Source organism: Triplophysa dalaica, chromosome 23, assembly GCF_015846415.1.
Source record: "Triplophysa dalaica isolate WHDGS20190420 chromosome 23, ASM1584641v1, whole genome shotgun sequence".
Taxonomy (NCBI): Eukaryota; Metazoa; Chordata; class Actinopteri; order Cypriniformes; family Nemacheilidae; genus Triplophysa; species Triplophysa dalaica.
The window spans coordinates 7,078,763-7,095,752 of record NC_079564.1 but is presented as its reverse complement, the minus strand read 5'-3'; the positions used below and the strand labels follow the sequence as shown (position 1 = coordinate 7,095,752).

At 39.0% G+C, this 16,990-nt stretch overlaps 1 protein-coding gene across 1 annotated transcript in view; it reads right to left on the bottom strand.

The window, feature by feature from the left end:
• Positions 1-557: 557 nt before the first annotated feature.
• cntnap2a (contactin associated protein 2a) overlaps positions 558-16,990 on the bottom strand; it is a 228,974-nt gene continuing 212,541 nt past the window's right edge. The window contains exons 17-19 of the mRNA XM_056737624.1: positions 7,953-8,171; positions 3,426-3,662; positions 558-805 (exon numbers count right to left, since the gene is read on the bottom strand). Coding sequence (XP_056593602.1) covers positions 558-805; positions 3,426-3,662; positions 7,953-8,171 — 704 coding nt within the window. The remainder of the gene's footprint in view (positions 806-3,425; positions 3,663-7,952; positions 8,172-16,990) is intronic.

Below are 16,990 nucleotides of genomic sequence, written 5' to 3'. Positions count from 1 at the left end.
TAAATAGCAGACGTGAATGGATCAGAGGGTTGTGCTTATGCCAACAAACAGTGATGTCATTTGTCACATAATTAGCTTTTACTGTTTATTTACACGCGACAGAATTTATGCTCCTCTAAATTCTCTGTCTCGTGTCTCCCTGATGAACTGTAAAGATTCTCTACGAGGTTGAACGAGTGTGTAACCAGTATATGATTTCTAAATGCCAGACTAAACACCATATTTAATTTGCCTGGAATTGAAATATAATTGATTCAATAATTCATACTGTACTCTTGTAAAAGCGAACAAAAACGTAGTTTCTTCATTGATTTGTTTGTACTTCGATTCATCACACCCTTATACTTACAATATTTAAATACGGCATCTACTCTGACTAAAGTCTACACTTAATATAGCATGACATGTTGAAGAGACTATTCAAGAGTTCGGCTCCAACCCTAAACAAACAGGACTGTGGTCCTCCAGGAGTTACACTAAATATTAAATGGACTGTACAGCAACATTTTGTTGAAGATGAATACAAAGATACAGAGCAGACATAAATATTCCTACCATCAACATGTCTTACCATTAAGACGAAGCACCACTGCCATGTAGTCCCGGGTTTTAGAACTGACATAGACCAGAACGCTAGGAGACGTGGAGGTACTGAAACTGAAGGTGAGGTCTTCGCGTGTAAGGTTCATATCTGTTGAAGCGCTATGAGTTATGCTCTTGTCATCCAAGCCGGAGGCTGCGGCCACCCCGTCTGGTGTGAGGTTATATCTGACCAGTGTCCCTGCCTCAAAGAAACCTCCGACGTCTGGAAAAAGAGAGAGATGCTTTCAGAAAACTGACATGTTTTGTATTCATGAGCGGGCTTCACCGGAAGCCATAAAATAGAGAGGACACCTTATTGTTACCCTTTTACTTTAGGGGAGAACAAAGGTCCTTACACGGATCGTTTAACCTGACTGCTAGGAAGTGTGTGCAAGTGTGCGTGGATTTGTCTTACACGAGCTGTATAAACAGCGCAGGATTTGTTGCATATGGGGTGGAACAGAAAGAACCATGGGAAATCAAGATGGGTAATGAAGTAAATACACACAAGGGTAAAAAGAGAGCGAACGAACATAACAACGCGAACCCGCGCTGAATATCTCAAGTACGCAGAGAACGAGGTGGGTTTATCTGCTATTCATTGCATTCCTATTCTCCTATTCAGCCATGTTACCCAGGGGAACAGACAAATGAGCTTGGCAAAAAATGCTGTATTGGGAGAGGAAGAGAAAATCAGTGCAGAGACTATAGATTGGTTTAATTATTTGCGGTGAAGCCCTTGAGCATTCTCTACCTTTTTTTATGAGGCTGCGCTGTGGTTCAAGAGCAACGGGGACAGGATTTCCCTCCATACCTTTTATAAGAAAATGCAGCTCTTGAGTACAAAGTCCACTTTAATGTTTTGTTATGAGGTTGTTTCTTTGTTGTACCTTTAGTTGAAGGTACATGTAAAGGTTTTTATGTACAGTATTAGTATATTATAGTATACTTTCAAACGTATAGTGTGGGTCATTTACTACTGAACTACTTACAGTGATAGTTTACCCCCCAAAAAAATCTGTCATCATTGACTCACCCTCTTCACGTTTCTAACCTGTAAGACTTCTCGCAGAACACAAAAGAAGATATTTTGAAGAATGTTGTTAACTGGCACTGCTTCACTTGCATTGGTTTTGTGTCTATACAATAGAAGATAATGGGTGCCGCAATTGTGCAGGTACCAAATATCTTTTTTTTTTCATACTGGATTGAAATGACAAGAGGGTGAGTGAATGAAAACAGAATTTTCATTTAGGGTGAACTATCCATTTAAAGCTATTCAACAAACTGCTCACTTCTACTGTCCATACTAATAACAGTATACTGTATGTTTTCATATACACCGTGCAGTGATTCTTGGCTCGACCAGAAATTGGCTCATTCTGCGGAGGAACACGGCGATATAAATAAACGTCCTGCTACTGCTGATTAAAGCCGCAGGCAAAAGCATGAGTAAATTAAAAGTATCTGTCATTACGATAAACAGAGAGGCCACATAGTTCCTATACCCCGTAATCCTCTACAATTAGGCGAACAGATGGTTTGGTGAAACTCCTGAATACATAATCAGATTTAAACCTTTATGTTAAGAATCATTAAAGTGTATGAATGTAAAACACTGTAAAAAAGAATGTGGGATCAGAATCTTGTTTTATTCTCAAGGTCCAATTACAGTGTGAGAGCGTTTGCCAACACCACAGCACCATAGAGATTAGAGAACAAGGGTTTTGAAGTCTATTTGTTTATTCCTGACAGGCCAGACAGGCACACACTAAATTGGCCCAGATCATGTAAAAAATAAAATATTTTTTGTAAAAAGTAATCAATACATTACTGTCATCGTATTACTGTACACCCAAAGCGCTTTACAAACCAGTGTGCAGCATCCACCTGGATGATGCGACGACAGCCACAGTACAACGCGCCAGTACGTTCACCACACACCAGCTATAGGTGGAGAGGAGAGATATATAGAGCCAATTCAGAAGGTGGGTCTTATTAGGAGGCCATGCTTGACAAGGGCCAGTGGAGGGAATCTGGCCAGGGCTTACACCCCTACTCTTGACGGGAAGTGCCTTGGGATCTTTAATGACAACAGGGAGTCAGGACCTGTGTTTAACGTCTCATCCAAAGGACGGTGCCTTTTACAATATAGTGTCCCAGGTATACAGGTTGATTTGGATGCTGGCCATATGTATAATATGTAATATATATGTAACCAAATAATATATATGTACCTATAAAATAAATGTATATAAATTACAGTAGATCTCTAGTTCATTATATAGAGACCAACATTTATTAAATGTATAAAAAATGTGCTAAATAACATAGTGAAGCACATCCATGACAGCAGAAAGTGAATGTGATGCGCATTACTGAGCCGCAGATGTATGTCAGCCTGTGGAAGCAGCTGCATTGACCCAAGGCCGCTGAATCCGAGATAATTCATTATTGACTGCAATACCCAATACGGCACAAGTAAATATGTGTAAATGGAAATGTGAGCTAAAACCTTGCAATTACAAGGCTGTTCATGCATATTTCAGGTGGAAGGAAATGGAGAACGCTGAGGGCAAAGATGGAGACTCTCAGGGAACCGTCATCTTTGCATGGAAGACACGCTCAGCTTGATGGAGGTCTTGACAGAGGGCTTTTCATGTCAGTCATGCTATTAGCATATTCAAACGAGGGGGGTGGAAAGGGATCCTCATAGGTGGAAAGGAAGGGGAGAATATCTAGACACTCTTTTATAAGAAGACATAAGGTGTGAGTTATAATCTATTCATTCTTAATATCCAAATTCAGGTGCGAAAAGTTTGAGGTATGGGTTAGATACTGACCTTTGGTACATGAAGGTCCATCATAGGCTGTGGAGGTGCAGTCACAAGAATAGCCGTTGTATTTCTCCACACACTTGCCCCCGTTACGGCAATACACCCCGAAACTGGTGCAGTGACCCGAGCACCCGGGTTTCACTCCAGGCGTGACCTTCGCTCTCTCCTCCAAATCAAGGGTCACCCCGTTCATCTTGAGAGATCGGATGCATCCGAGAAATCCTCTCTGACCTCCCGCTGCACCTGAAGGAGAAGAGAGGACGACTAGTCAATATTTCGCCTTTACAGTGGAGGTCCAACAACAAGCTTGAAAACAAGGTTAAATGAGACTTTAATGAGACGTTAAGCCTTTTCTTGGATTTATTATGTTTTGTACTATTCAATAAAACAGACCTTGGAGAAATTACACTGGGAAACCTACTAGAATTTCACAATAGGGACCTCTTCAATGTCATGTTCGGACACTTTTTTTATTGTGGGAATCTTTCCACTTAAACAAAATACATGAAATCGTTTGCTAGATTAATACTAGATTAATAGTAAATAGGCAAGTTGCATTCATTATTTATTAAAGGTGAACAGATCCATGACCCTACTACAATTTATCACACTGTCAAATTCAAAAAGTTGTATGAATTCTTCCAAAGACATGATATGAATTAGAATATATGTGTCATGATCCTGACTCTGCTTGTCATGATTTTCAGGTCTTGTGGCAGGATCATGACATACCCATGTGTTTTATGTGGAAAAAGGGCATGGCATTGTTTTGATTTTGTAATGCCATGCTCTCTCTCCGATGTCACGTCTTCTAGCCCCGCCCCTTGTTTTCCGTTAGCGCCCCATTAGTGTCATCCGCCTCGATGTCCAGCCAGTTCCCATCAGTGTTTAAGTCTTGTCACCTGCCCGTCAGCGTCACGTTTCAATCTTCCCTAGTTAGCGTCTCCCTATATATTTTCTCAGTGCCCTTTGTTCCCCGTCGGTTCATTGTTTGTTAATGCCATCGCTGCATCCCCGTTCATGTCATCCTAGAGATTCTGTGTTCATGTTTGGGCTTCCCCCTATTCGTGTTTGGACTTATTATTTTGATAATTGACCTTGTTTGGTTTGTCCCCCTTGTGGCAAGTTTTTAGTTTGATCATTTGTTTCCGGTTTCATGTTTTGCCCCATCGTGGGTCTTTTCTTTATTAGTAAAAGTGTATTTTTGTCAACATCACTTCTACCACTGCTGCCTGCAATTGGGTTCTTCCCTGTATTTCATGACAATATGTTGTAGTTGGGCTGACTATTGCATTATAATCTGACGATTGAAATTTTTTGCGAAAAGTTTCCTTAACTCAATTCTTTCCGTAAACTTTTACTCAGATGATGACCTGGATTCTTGGCTCATAAAGCCATGGGATTTCTTTCTATGAATGCCAAATATTTATATTTACTCTATATTCCTTCTTCACAAAGCCATGATTAGTCAAACTATGTTTCTTTCAGAACTTTTCACAGTTTACTATAGTGTGAATAAACCCAAGTGAATGAAAAAGGCTGTTATGGCGAGCTGTTAAAACCCTTCTAAAGTTCACTGCTTCCATCTCCGATGAGACCTGAATGGGAAATTATTCTCTAATGAAACTGTAATGAATTAGCATATTACATTTATAAGACTATCTTGCCCAGTGGAATCGTTTTTATCCGCTTTAACCCCTGCAGTCTTTAGGATGACTGTAGCCTTATACTGCAGAAAACGATTACCTGAGCAAAATAATAGTCCATGTACAGACAGACAGCGAGATAGACAGAAAGATAGATAGACAAACAGATTGATAGATGTACAAATATAGATAGAACAATATTTATTTGTTCATTCTCCAGTCACACCAAGACTGCTTGTTGGGGTATTTTGTAGAAAAAAGTTACCTACTGTCCTGACAGGCCCATGATGCCGGCTTCCCTGTGGAGAGCCAATGCCGCCCAGACATGCAAGCAAGATGGTGATGACAGAAAAACAACACAACCCAAAAAAATAATACAAATAACAGAATGAGACAAAAGCATGCAGTGCTTAGAATACTTAACAGTGCATTACAAAGACCGAGCAGAGGGAAATAAAACAGCAGTAAAAAGAAAATGTAATGATGTAGAGTTTAAAAGAATGAAAGATTCTGAAAATAGTTGAAAGCAAACCTGCTGAAATGGATTTGTGGTGCAAAGGTCTGCTTGTTATTTGATATGAAGACAATAAAGAATGAACAGGCATTTAATCCTCCATTAAAAAAGAGGGCACTATAAATGCAAACCAAATTCAAATAGACACAAGCATTCAAGGGTGAAAGGAAATAGAAGGAAATTGGCTTTATCAATAAATGATGACATGAAACACAGCGTTCCATTGAGCAATTCATAAGGAGATGAGAGCAAGAGAGATGCTTGACAGGTCTGGACATATCCTGCTCTGCCTACTCAGCACATACAAACCAATTAGTTTTCCCACAGAGGGTCAGAGACCAAAGACATCGAGTTGCTCGATGAAAATTATATTTTACCTGCCCCATGGACAACGAATTTGAAGGAACAGTTTACCCCCAAATTTAAATTCTGTCTTAATTTACTCACCCTTAAAGGGGTGATATGACACAGCTAAACGAATATTATCGTTTTTTTTAGATGTAGAGCAATGTGTATACACGATTTAAGATTAAAAAACGCTGTATTTTCCACATACTGTGTATCTTTGTATCTCTTTTTCTCTGAAATGCGCAGATTTTTTACAAAGCATATCGCTCTGTCAAATCATACCACGAACTGACGTAGATTTGTGTGGGAGTGGTTACATGAGGTGTTTCATGCAGGTCTGGGTGAGCAACTTTGTCTAATATACACACAAAAAAATAGTGCTATATAGCCCTAAAAGTGGTTCTTGGCTCGTAATCAAAGGGGAACCAATTTATGTGCTATATTGAACCATATTTTGGTGCTTCAGTGGTTCTTCAGCGGTTCTTTGGGATGACTGAGGTTCTATCCCCATAAAACCTCTGAAGAACCACTGAAGCACCAAGAAATGGCACTTAAAGCGGTTTCCTTATGATCGCAAGCAAATAACCACTTTTGGTGCTAAATAGCACCAATTTTTGTGTGTGTGTGGCATGGCAACTTATGACAAATCAAAGACACAGAAAAAAGTGTATTCGAGCAATATGACCCCTTTAAGTTCTGTAAGTTCAAATCTGTACAAAATTGGAAAAATGCTTCTAACCAAACCGTTCTTGGCCACCATTGACTACCATAGTAGAAAAAAATGCTTTACAAATATCTTTGTTCTGTTGAAGATATTCTGAAGAATGTAGGATGGCAAACAGTGCTTGGGCACTTTTGACTACCGTTGTCATTTTTCCTACTATGGTAGTCAATGGTGTCAAGGAACTGTTTGGTTACAAGCATTCTTCCAAATATCTGATCAAAGAAATTCAAACAGACAACTGGAGGTTGAGTAAATGATGACAGAATATTTACATTTGGGTGAACTGTCCCTTTAAGATGAAGGAATTCTCTGATGAATGTATCCACAATTGACTTGAATTGACTTGACTGAAAAGCTTGTGCAAAAAAGAAATATTCTTGACATGTACTATTAAATTCACAACCTAGACGTCCGTTCTAAAAGCTCCCTCAAGAGAGCCATATCGGCGAATAATCTTTCCATATTCTCTTAATGAGCATCAAAGTCATTTGCTGAAAAGAATAAGTCAAAGAACAAAATCGCACAATGAATGCCTAAAGCCATGCTGTATAAGAGATAATTGCCTTATGAGTGACACGACTAGCTTTTCATGTTAGTATTACATGCACCGACACACACATTCTCACACACACACACACACACACTCACACACACGCACACACACACACACACACACACACACACACACACACACACACACTATTATAAGACACATCCCCTGCTGCTTCCTAGCACTTTTTCAGCCCTATTCAAGTCAAACCCTTTCCCAACCGTCTCTTCTACCAGTGGATTTTTCTCACTTTGGAGGTGAACGGTGAGCTCCCGCGGGTCATGTCCATTAAGGTTTCAGTAGCTGCACCTGCATTTACACTGGTGACTATAAATACACTTTCAGGAAAGAACAAAGAGCTCAGGAACTCCAAGAGACGAGTTTTCAGCAAAGACAGACAGAGTTTAGAGCAAGAAAAACAAATAAATGAATACATAAAACTGACAAAAGAACAGATAGAGAATGAGGAGGGATCGTGTTTTCTGTTTGAATGTGGTAACGAAAACAAATCCTTCATTGTCCTCCAGGTCTCCTAAATACAAGTCTCACTAACTCCTCAGAAAAAGACATTTTCTGAAAATATGCGAGCATACTTTTGCACATCTTGTTAGAACTTATCTACACGTGTAGAAGTATGTAAAACAAATGTGTCAGTGTGTATATGTGGCTGTGTAATATGCAGCTACTGTTTAAAAAAAAAAAAAGCATATTTGAGTTTAGAGTGTATCTGTCAAATGTGCGTTGTTCTTACCAACATAAAGCTGGCTGTAGAGCTCCAGACGTGTGTGTCCTTGCGTAGGAGCAGGTCGGATCTCTTTGAATTTCTGGTCTAGTGTCAGAATGGCTTCTTTCATGTTCCTCTCCGCACTCACCCGGTGCCACTGGTCATCGTTCACACGACTGGGAGAGTGAACGTTTAGCTCCACAGGCCCGTTTCCGACATCGAATGAGAACGACACCACCGTAGATGCTACAGAGAGAGTCAAACACAATGAATGCATTGCTGTAGGTCAAAGACTAAGTGATTTTATTGAATATTTAATAACAAATAAAAAGCCTCTGAAGTTTTGATAGTAAAATAGGAAGAATGAAAAAAAAATATGTTGTAAATAAATGATATAATTTTCTTTGGTAGGAAATGTACTGTTATTGAATAAGAGTTATGTACAAGCATCACATTACAGTATAGTATATATTGCTTCAAGAGAAAAAATCCCAGAAAATAATACATTACATAGTCATGCACTACATTGATACACTTTTTGTTATGAATCTAGATAGTTCTGCATACTTGTTTATTCTATAACAGGGTTTATTTTTCTACCTTCATGTTTTCAGAACAAATGCAGTATTTTCAAAATTCACAATTACCGAACCTTTTAAAGCTTAGGTACATCATTAAAACAGGCCTTCAAAAAGCTTAGGGAGCGAGTATGTTCACCACGCTGAATTCATTCCAGCTTTTTATGACTCAGTGTTGAATATTCTTCTGCATAAACAATGAAGATTGACAGCTGCACTCCTGGAGGAGGAGACGTGTTTATAACGAATGGAGACAAGTGTTTGCGCCAAGACTTCCTATTGTCATTCTTGTCCCCAGAAGGTGAGACCTCTTGGGGTTTTATCCCTTGAAAATCCTGATTTAGAATCATCCGTTAACACCTGAGACGCGTCACAGCAGAATCATCATTCGCCTACAATGCACCGCTCCTCCATAAACACCACGGTTTAATATGACTGGTAGGTAAAAGCATAATCTCACAATTAAAAATGTGACACAGATTCAATATTATATGCATGATATAAATCCTGCCATTTGCATAGTGAAGGGAACTCATTTAAAAGGATAAACCTGGCTTTGAGTCAAACATATCTCTGAATTTATTGGGCCGACCGGCTCTATTTGGACAGGGTTACTATGACTGTGCAGATACTGAAGGCTGGAGCTATAATAGACGGGCTTTGTGTTGGCAGCGCGGTGAGTCTGCAGTGATATCCGGCCACTGCTATTGTCCACACTTTAGGAAGTTAAAGTGCTGTGATATGATGCAGGTGTGTGCGGCAGGAGCAGACATGTCTTATCAGTTAGGAACTCAAGCGTACAGTATCTGTGACACGGTGAAAAATCAACCTGTGTGCCTTTGACTGGAAGTTTTATATTCTGCCTACTGCAACAAGCTGTGCCCTTTACAGTCTGAACAGCTGGCCACCTAGATACACACACGCTTAACAGCACACTTGCTATTTCTGGATTTTTTTGCTTTTATTTAAACATTTCTTAGTTTATCTTGCTGACTGTTTAAACAGCCTTCAATAAAAAGTGTACAAATAGTTTACTTTAAACAGGGCAACAGTCCTTCTGGGATTCATTTTGAGGGTCATGAAGAATTTTTTAAGGACATAAGTGTGTCATATACCGGTTTTGACAACAACCATGATATTAAAAGTGATTGTATTTTCCTCCCTTTTGTGATGTATTTCCAAGTGAAGCAGCTTCCGATATGAGAAAGAGATGTAGGCGGGATTTCGTTCACAGAGAACTGACTAGTTTGTAAGTGGGGCGTTGCTAACAAAATGGAGACATATTTGTATTTATCAGCGACATGAATCCTCGAGAGTCTCTCCCTTACGCCATAACGAAAATATTAAATTTCAGTGAATTTGTGCTTAAAACAAGCAAAAAAATTTGCCAATGGGGTAAGAACTAACTAATCTTGAATTGAGTGACTAAGAAAAAGGTAAACCTTGATTCAAGATTATTTTTCTTATCCCATTGGCAGATTTTTTTGCTTGTTTTAAGTAAAAAAATGACATGTCAGTGAATTCGTTCTTAAAACAAGACTTATTTTCTTAGGTCGTTTTGCTCATCGAGAAAATGCATCTTGATTCAAGAATTTGTAGTCATTTTTACTGGAAAACAAGAAAATAATTTGTGTGATTTTTATTTTAAAAGACATCGCGATAATGTTTCTAGCTATAATTGTGTAAGTGAATAACTGATATTGTGACAGCCCTATGCATAACCAAAAAAAATATCTACTAAATCTAAATACTTCAATCTCCTCGAATAATACACAATTTTTTTTTAAACTAATTATATTCTTAACAATCAACATCAAATGAAACAGCTGCTGTAGATAATTTAAAAAAAGACGCTTCATAATAATTTTGTTTTGAATAATTAACGGATCACTATTATGTACCACTGATCGTTACTTTATACTGGTCACCCATTCGACAATACTTACTTGAGATATAATGACTACAGATATTTTACATCACACATCAATCACTCAGAGCCCTTTTTACCTTCTAACCCTGCTGCACAGATGCTCCACAAAACATAACACTTAGGAACTATTATTTCCAGGACTCTTTCTCTTTATTTTCATCCAGATGTTACAATCATCAACCGTGACTCACCAGACATTTTAATATCTCTTAGAATGATTGATATACTTTACAGTCACCATTTATGTTCTTTGTTCTTTTCTTCTGATGAGGTCCTTCACATGTCTTTCTACTTTTTGTTGTCAAGTGTTCATGTTGCGGTCACTAGGGGGTGATGTTTCACTGTTCTTCAAAATGCAGATGCTGTGCAGACAGGAGGAATTAGGAATGAAGGACCGTGTTTCAGCGCCATTCATAAGCCACCTGTTCAGCTCACATTCTGAAGTGGAAGGTAACAATGGCACGGTCAGCCAGCGCTCCTAACCTGTGGCACAGTGCCATGAGACAGCTGTTTCAACACTCACAGAGGAACAGTTGAAGCCAGTTTTAGCAGATTTATGAGCGCACATGCCTACATAAATTCACATAGGTTTTGTATTCGAGGTCACGTTTGTATTATAATGTAAGTGTCAGGTTTATAAACCGTATCAATCATTTTTAGCCGTAAGCTTAAACAAGCTATTTTTTCTATACCATTACAGTTAATGGGACTGGAGCATCAAAATGGACACAAAACACAATTATTCTGAAGCAATACATTTATATATTGTTTGTGTAAGAAGCCGATTGAGCTTTAATTAAGCTGAACCCGGAAAAATATAGTGCATTATATTTTTATAGTGCCTTTTTGTAGTGCAAAAGGTCCATTCCAGATAAATTGAAAACTCCAACAACCATTCCTCTAGATTTCTCGTAATGTGCTCATTTAGTCATTCAGGATTCGATCAACATGAGCAAGAGTAATTTTGCATAAAATTGAATTCATTTTTGTGTGAACTATCACTATAAAACGCAAACAAGCCCTCTTTGCGAATGTTGTAGAGTTCTTATGAGAGAGATGGCAAATGACAGAGAGAGAGAGAGGTAAAGAGAGGAAGGGGCAGGCCTGGCAGGTGTGCGGTTCAGACTAGGGCTGTTCCATCGTGCTCAGCCCTCTGATCCTTGTAATTGGATATACTCTACTTGGCCAGCCAACGTTGAGCATCAAGTCTGTGTCACTCTACTTCTAGAGTGCATTCATTTATGTGTGTTTGTGCGTTTGTTTATATGAGCGTACTGTTGCTCTGTCCACAACTGTGGGCATTCAGCCGACCACTGTTTTTACATTTAGCAGGAAAACAAAACAAAACCAGCAAGCCGATGTAGTGAAAAGTGTTGTTTTTATATTTGATAGTCCGCCAAACTGGCGGAGAGCTGAACTATCACACCAATAGAGCAATACATTTCATGATACCACACGGATGGCTTTTATACGCATTACCAATGCAAATGACATTTTCACAATAATGCAACTGTTTCTGAGCTCAGCCAAAGATGATGGCAAGCATATCTAATAAAAAAAAATCATATTTAAAAAAGCATTTGAGGAGTCAATTAGTGAATTGTGTTATTTAAGCAGAAGGAAGACATACCCCTAACATTATTAAATCAAAGTTACAAAATGCCATCCTTCAAAGGTGGTTTTCACATCTATTTGTCAATGTTTTACGAGCAAGACTCTCATGCAAACGGTCAGGTGTTCTGAAGAGTCACGTTGCCTGTTCTCCCTCAAGCCCACATAGAGCCCCCACTTCATTAAAGATGCATCAAAGACAGACTGAAGCTCTTCGTCCATCTGAGGCCACAGAGGACCCAAGTCGTCTTCACATTCATCTAGCAGCCCGAACAGAGTGAAGAAAAGAGCTTTGTTCTGGAAAAAAACCTGTTGGGATGATCTGACAAGTCTAACAGACACGTTCATGTCCAGTAAGTGGGATTCTAGTGTCAGCAAATTCGCAGAATGCAGCGATGACTTCTAAAAAGCACTTGTGCATAAGAATCTTAAAAACAGCATATCAATCGATTTGCCGGTCTTATTGAAATTTAATGTTTAAACGAGAAAAAAACATTCGCCATTGAAGAAGGAAGCTTCAATCATTTCGTTTTGAACATGAAAGAATTTAACATTGGATTGAAATTAACCATCAGACTGCTTTGGAAACACTCCAGATGCAAAGATTCACAGCAAACAGTACATATGGCTGAATCCAACCGAAGCCTGAAAGCCTCATCTGCATGGCCCAAGTGAGAAAGAGTGTGAATGAAAGAAAGACTTTCTGTGAAGTAATTTTTTTTATTTTGACAGCTCATGGGCACTATTCACCTTCAATATTTGGGAAAATCGTGAGATCTCATTTCGTCATTTACAGAAGCAAGGCTTAAAAGTCTTGAGCAACATGTGGGTGAGAAAACATTGATAGAAATTTCATTTTTTGCTAAATCACGTTAGAAAATGATGCATTATTGTTCGATAGTGGTGAGTTGATGTCATGTGAGACCTGATACTCCCAGAGCATGTATATATATTAGTGGTGGGCCGTTAACGGCGTTAACGGTGTTAACGCAGTGAGACTCTTATCGCGCGATAAAAAAAATGTCGCCGTTAATCTATTATCAAAGTTGGGTTGGGAGCTGGGTCTATACTACACAAGCTATGAAGACTTTCACCTTGATATTTTAGCACGGATGTATACCAGCTTAACTGCACTGTACGGGGCGAGAACGAGATTTTTCAACTCGCGTGATTCGCGTCATTCGCGGAAGCAGAAGCCGCCTCATCATCTCATAACCAGGGCTTCATTCGCGCGATTCGCGCAGCAAGTAGGTCTATTGGCTCTTTGCATTAACATATAAATCACTCGCGCTTGACACGCCATTCGCGTTTGGTCTGAACACAACATAACGTTACTGTGAAATTACCGCATCAAACGTGACGTGCTAACATGGATGCAGCTATGAAGCCGCCGGGTTTGCTTCAGGGAATATTAATTTTTAAGAAGCTTCTCAATGGAAACATCGAGAAGACTAAGGTTGTTTGCACCTTGTGCAATGCGGAATTGGTTTAAAAAAACACTTTCTCTCAGCAGGTAGTGGTCTAGCTTTAGTTGAAACCAGTAACTTTGTATTGAGATCTAATGTATTATGGCTCCTGTATGACATATCGCTTGTTGCTCCCTCACTCTTTGTAAACTAAATGTAAATGTACTGTAGGAGCTCTTCCAGTCTCAAGTACCACCTAAACGCAAATCATCTCTTAGCTAATGCGGAAGTAAACACAAGTTCATCTTATTGAACATAATTTAATTTTCATCACCAATTATCATAGTAGAACAGCTTTCTCAAGCAGTTTGTGATGCATTTTGGAAACAGGAGATGAGCCCCTGGTCTAATGCGCCACCTGGCTTGAGAAACCCGTTCTCAAAGACTTACTTTTAGTCATTATTTGGGTAGCACACATATTCTGAATGCCTTCGGCAGAATTCAAATGAGCCATTTTAATCTAGATTAAAAAAATTAATCTATGCCCACCACTAATATATATATATAAAAAGATTTGATCTTAAATAGGTTGGAGAAGGCAGACAGTGAGCATAAATCAATCATTTAATGATCAATCATGCCAACAAGACGCACCAAGAGAAAGAAAGAGAGGTATTAAAGCAATAGGTCACCCAAAAATGGTCCCCATTTACTTTTTTTTCTTTTGACATTTTTATTTCTACTATGGAAAGTCAACGTGGACCCTCTTTTGTGTGAAATATTTCATTAAGAATAAGAGGCCAGATTTCCTGCCATCAGCAGCACAATTGTCTCTTTTGGCTTAAAAACACCGACTGTTGGTATTTATAAAGACACACAATGAATATTAACGCTGAAAATCCGTGGCTGTTTTTGCGACTGACCTTATTGCATATGCATTTGTATGAGTTTCCTCTTCAGACGCAAACTTTATGGGAGGAGAGTATTTAAATGAATCACACAACGTGATTTGCCAGGGTTTACGCTTGTCATTGTAGTGGTATTCGCGGCTTTATTTAACGCCCAAAAAGCATATCTAATGTCTAGTGCTAATTTGCGCTGCTCTTTGTAGATCGCCTCGGTCATTATGGGAATGAGATATTAAATCTGTGTTTTTTTATGTGCGCCTTGTTAGTAAATCACTAACAGACATTTTTGCACCCATTTTTGGCGCTTTTTTAAATTGTGCTCTCACGCTATTTTGCCCTGTTTAGTAAATCTTGCCCAGTATGCATTGTTTTTTATGGGATCAGTGGGGAAGACCAATGTGAATCAGAAGACTGTGGCATGTGCTCAGACCTCATTTGCAGTCAGCACTACAGAGGTGACATTTTGATGTGCTTTTCGAGGGCGCACCGGGTAGATAATGCTCCAGTATATAATCCAATATCCTTTTTTTCCTAATGCGTAGGCTAAGACTGGGTTTGACACACACGAGCATAAAAACATGGTCTTTCAAACTTTTATTTCAAACTTTTCAATCTTTGTAAAGGTCAGAACCTTTATAGCTACACAATTCCTCTGTTTAAAAATAGCATTATTTATTTTAATCCTGGACTAATTTAATACAGTTTGTTCAATATACACACAGATGTAAACCAAAAATCAATTTTTTATTTATAGAAAATATTTCATAAAACATTATAGCTGCATCCCTTAGCCTCTCTATCTCAAATAAAATCAATTCATATTTTTATTCAATAACTGAGATTTGTCAATTCTGATTTCTGGGTGCTGCACCAAAGCCAGAAGAGACAGGGCAGCTGATCTTCATGACTGAAATCTCACATCCGTTCTAAACTAAGCGTACGTGATGACCCTCGCTCATTTCACGCCTTAGTTTTGAGTCGTTACTGAAGAAAACCAGGCAAACCAAAATAAGGAAGTAGGATTAGGAGTCTCAGCATAAATCGATGAGAGATAATGGAAGGCTAGAAAAAGAGAGCTTCAATTTCACAATCTGCACTTCTGCCAACACGCACACACACGCACACACGGCTGGTTTGAATACACCCTTAATATTACATCCTTAATATCTGGCCTGCAGCCAGGGCAGATTTCTCTTCTTTTCAGGATGCGGGCAGCATGTGAATATCCAGCTTTAGAGAAAAGCTCTGGAGTGTTTACTCTGGGTCCTGCACATGATGACCTGGTGGTGCTGTCAACACGCTTAGTCACTGAGGCTAAAACTCAGACATTGATACAAATAGCACACATGTACTTTCAAACTAGTTTTTTTCCTGTCTGTACTGCACCGGTGTCTATGTTTTACTCTGATGCCACTGTACAAGGCGAAGTGGTGAATGACAAAAATAAGAGTGTGGGCTCTTTAAATAAAATCTCCAAATGGACCAAAACAGACTTATTACGTTTTCTCATCTTGACTGTTATTGCTCAGATTTGCTCTTTCACAGACATTTCATGACATGAATGGAGTAATGTGGATTGTATTATTTCTTAGGGACAGTTTATCTAAAAATGAAACTTCTTTCATCATTTACACACTATCATGTCATTCCAAACCTGTATGAACACAGGTCACCACACAGCATTTGCTTAAATTGGCTTCCACTGTATGGACACAAAACCACATTTCCCAAATTATATTTTTTGTGTTCCACGGAAGAAAAAGGTTTTGAACAACATGAGGTTGAATACATGATGCCTTTAAAATGTCTCCCAAAAGGAGATAAAAAGGTAGAGTTCACATTTTTTTGATGACAATATCTATAGGAGAGATTTGAGGTTCCTTGTAATTTTTCCTCAGAAGTGAAGTGTGAGAAGCATAAAACTTCTAAGAAATTGCTTTCTAATATGTCTAGGAGAAATAATCGAAACCTTACCAAGATTTTCTTTCTTACATTTGGAAGTGCCGATCTCACGTATAAGCAGAAACTATAGCTGAGCAGAATCCTTCAGTAAGAAGCTGAATATAAAAAGTGAGCACATCTGTCATGTTGAAGCCCTTCCTTCACGGGTGCCAAATAACCTTCTGCTCTCCGGAGGACAGTGCAACTGCTGGGGCAAAGTGAGCAGCAACAAGCACTAATAGCTTCCTGTTTCCCCATATTATCATCATGCCAGCCTCATTCAGGGCCACTTTGTATGCATCCATGCCCCGCTAGCAGCACAAACACTCAAAGCCGAGAGTGCCGTCTTCTTCACAGATGGGTCTGTAGACTTTTACACGTGCTGTATGCATAATGCCCAGTTGGCCGTCCTTTCCAGCATACCCGCATCTAGTGATTGATGCCTTGCTGTCACCCGCCTCTGAGAAATCACTAAGCGAGTCGCTGTTCTCTCTGCTCGGTCTCACCTAAATTTTTTACTATTTTTATTTAGAAAGGGAGGAGAATGAGATTTGCTTCTCTCAGACCAAAGGAACTGTAAAGCAGCAGGGTGTAAAAATAATGAGTTTTGAGAGGATTCGGGAACGTATTTGTAAATACAAGAGCAGGGAATGTGACGTCCTAACCTGAGTGTTTTGTGCCCCTGAATTGA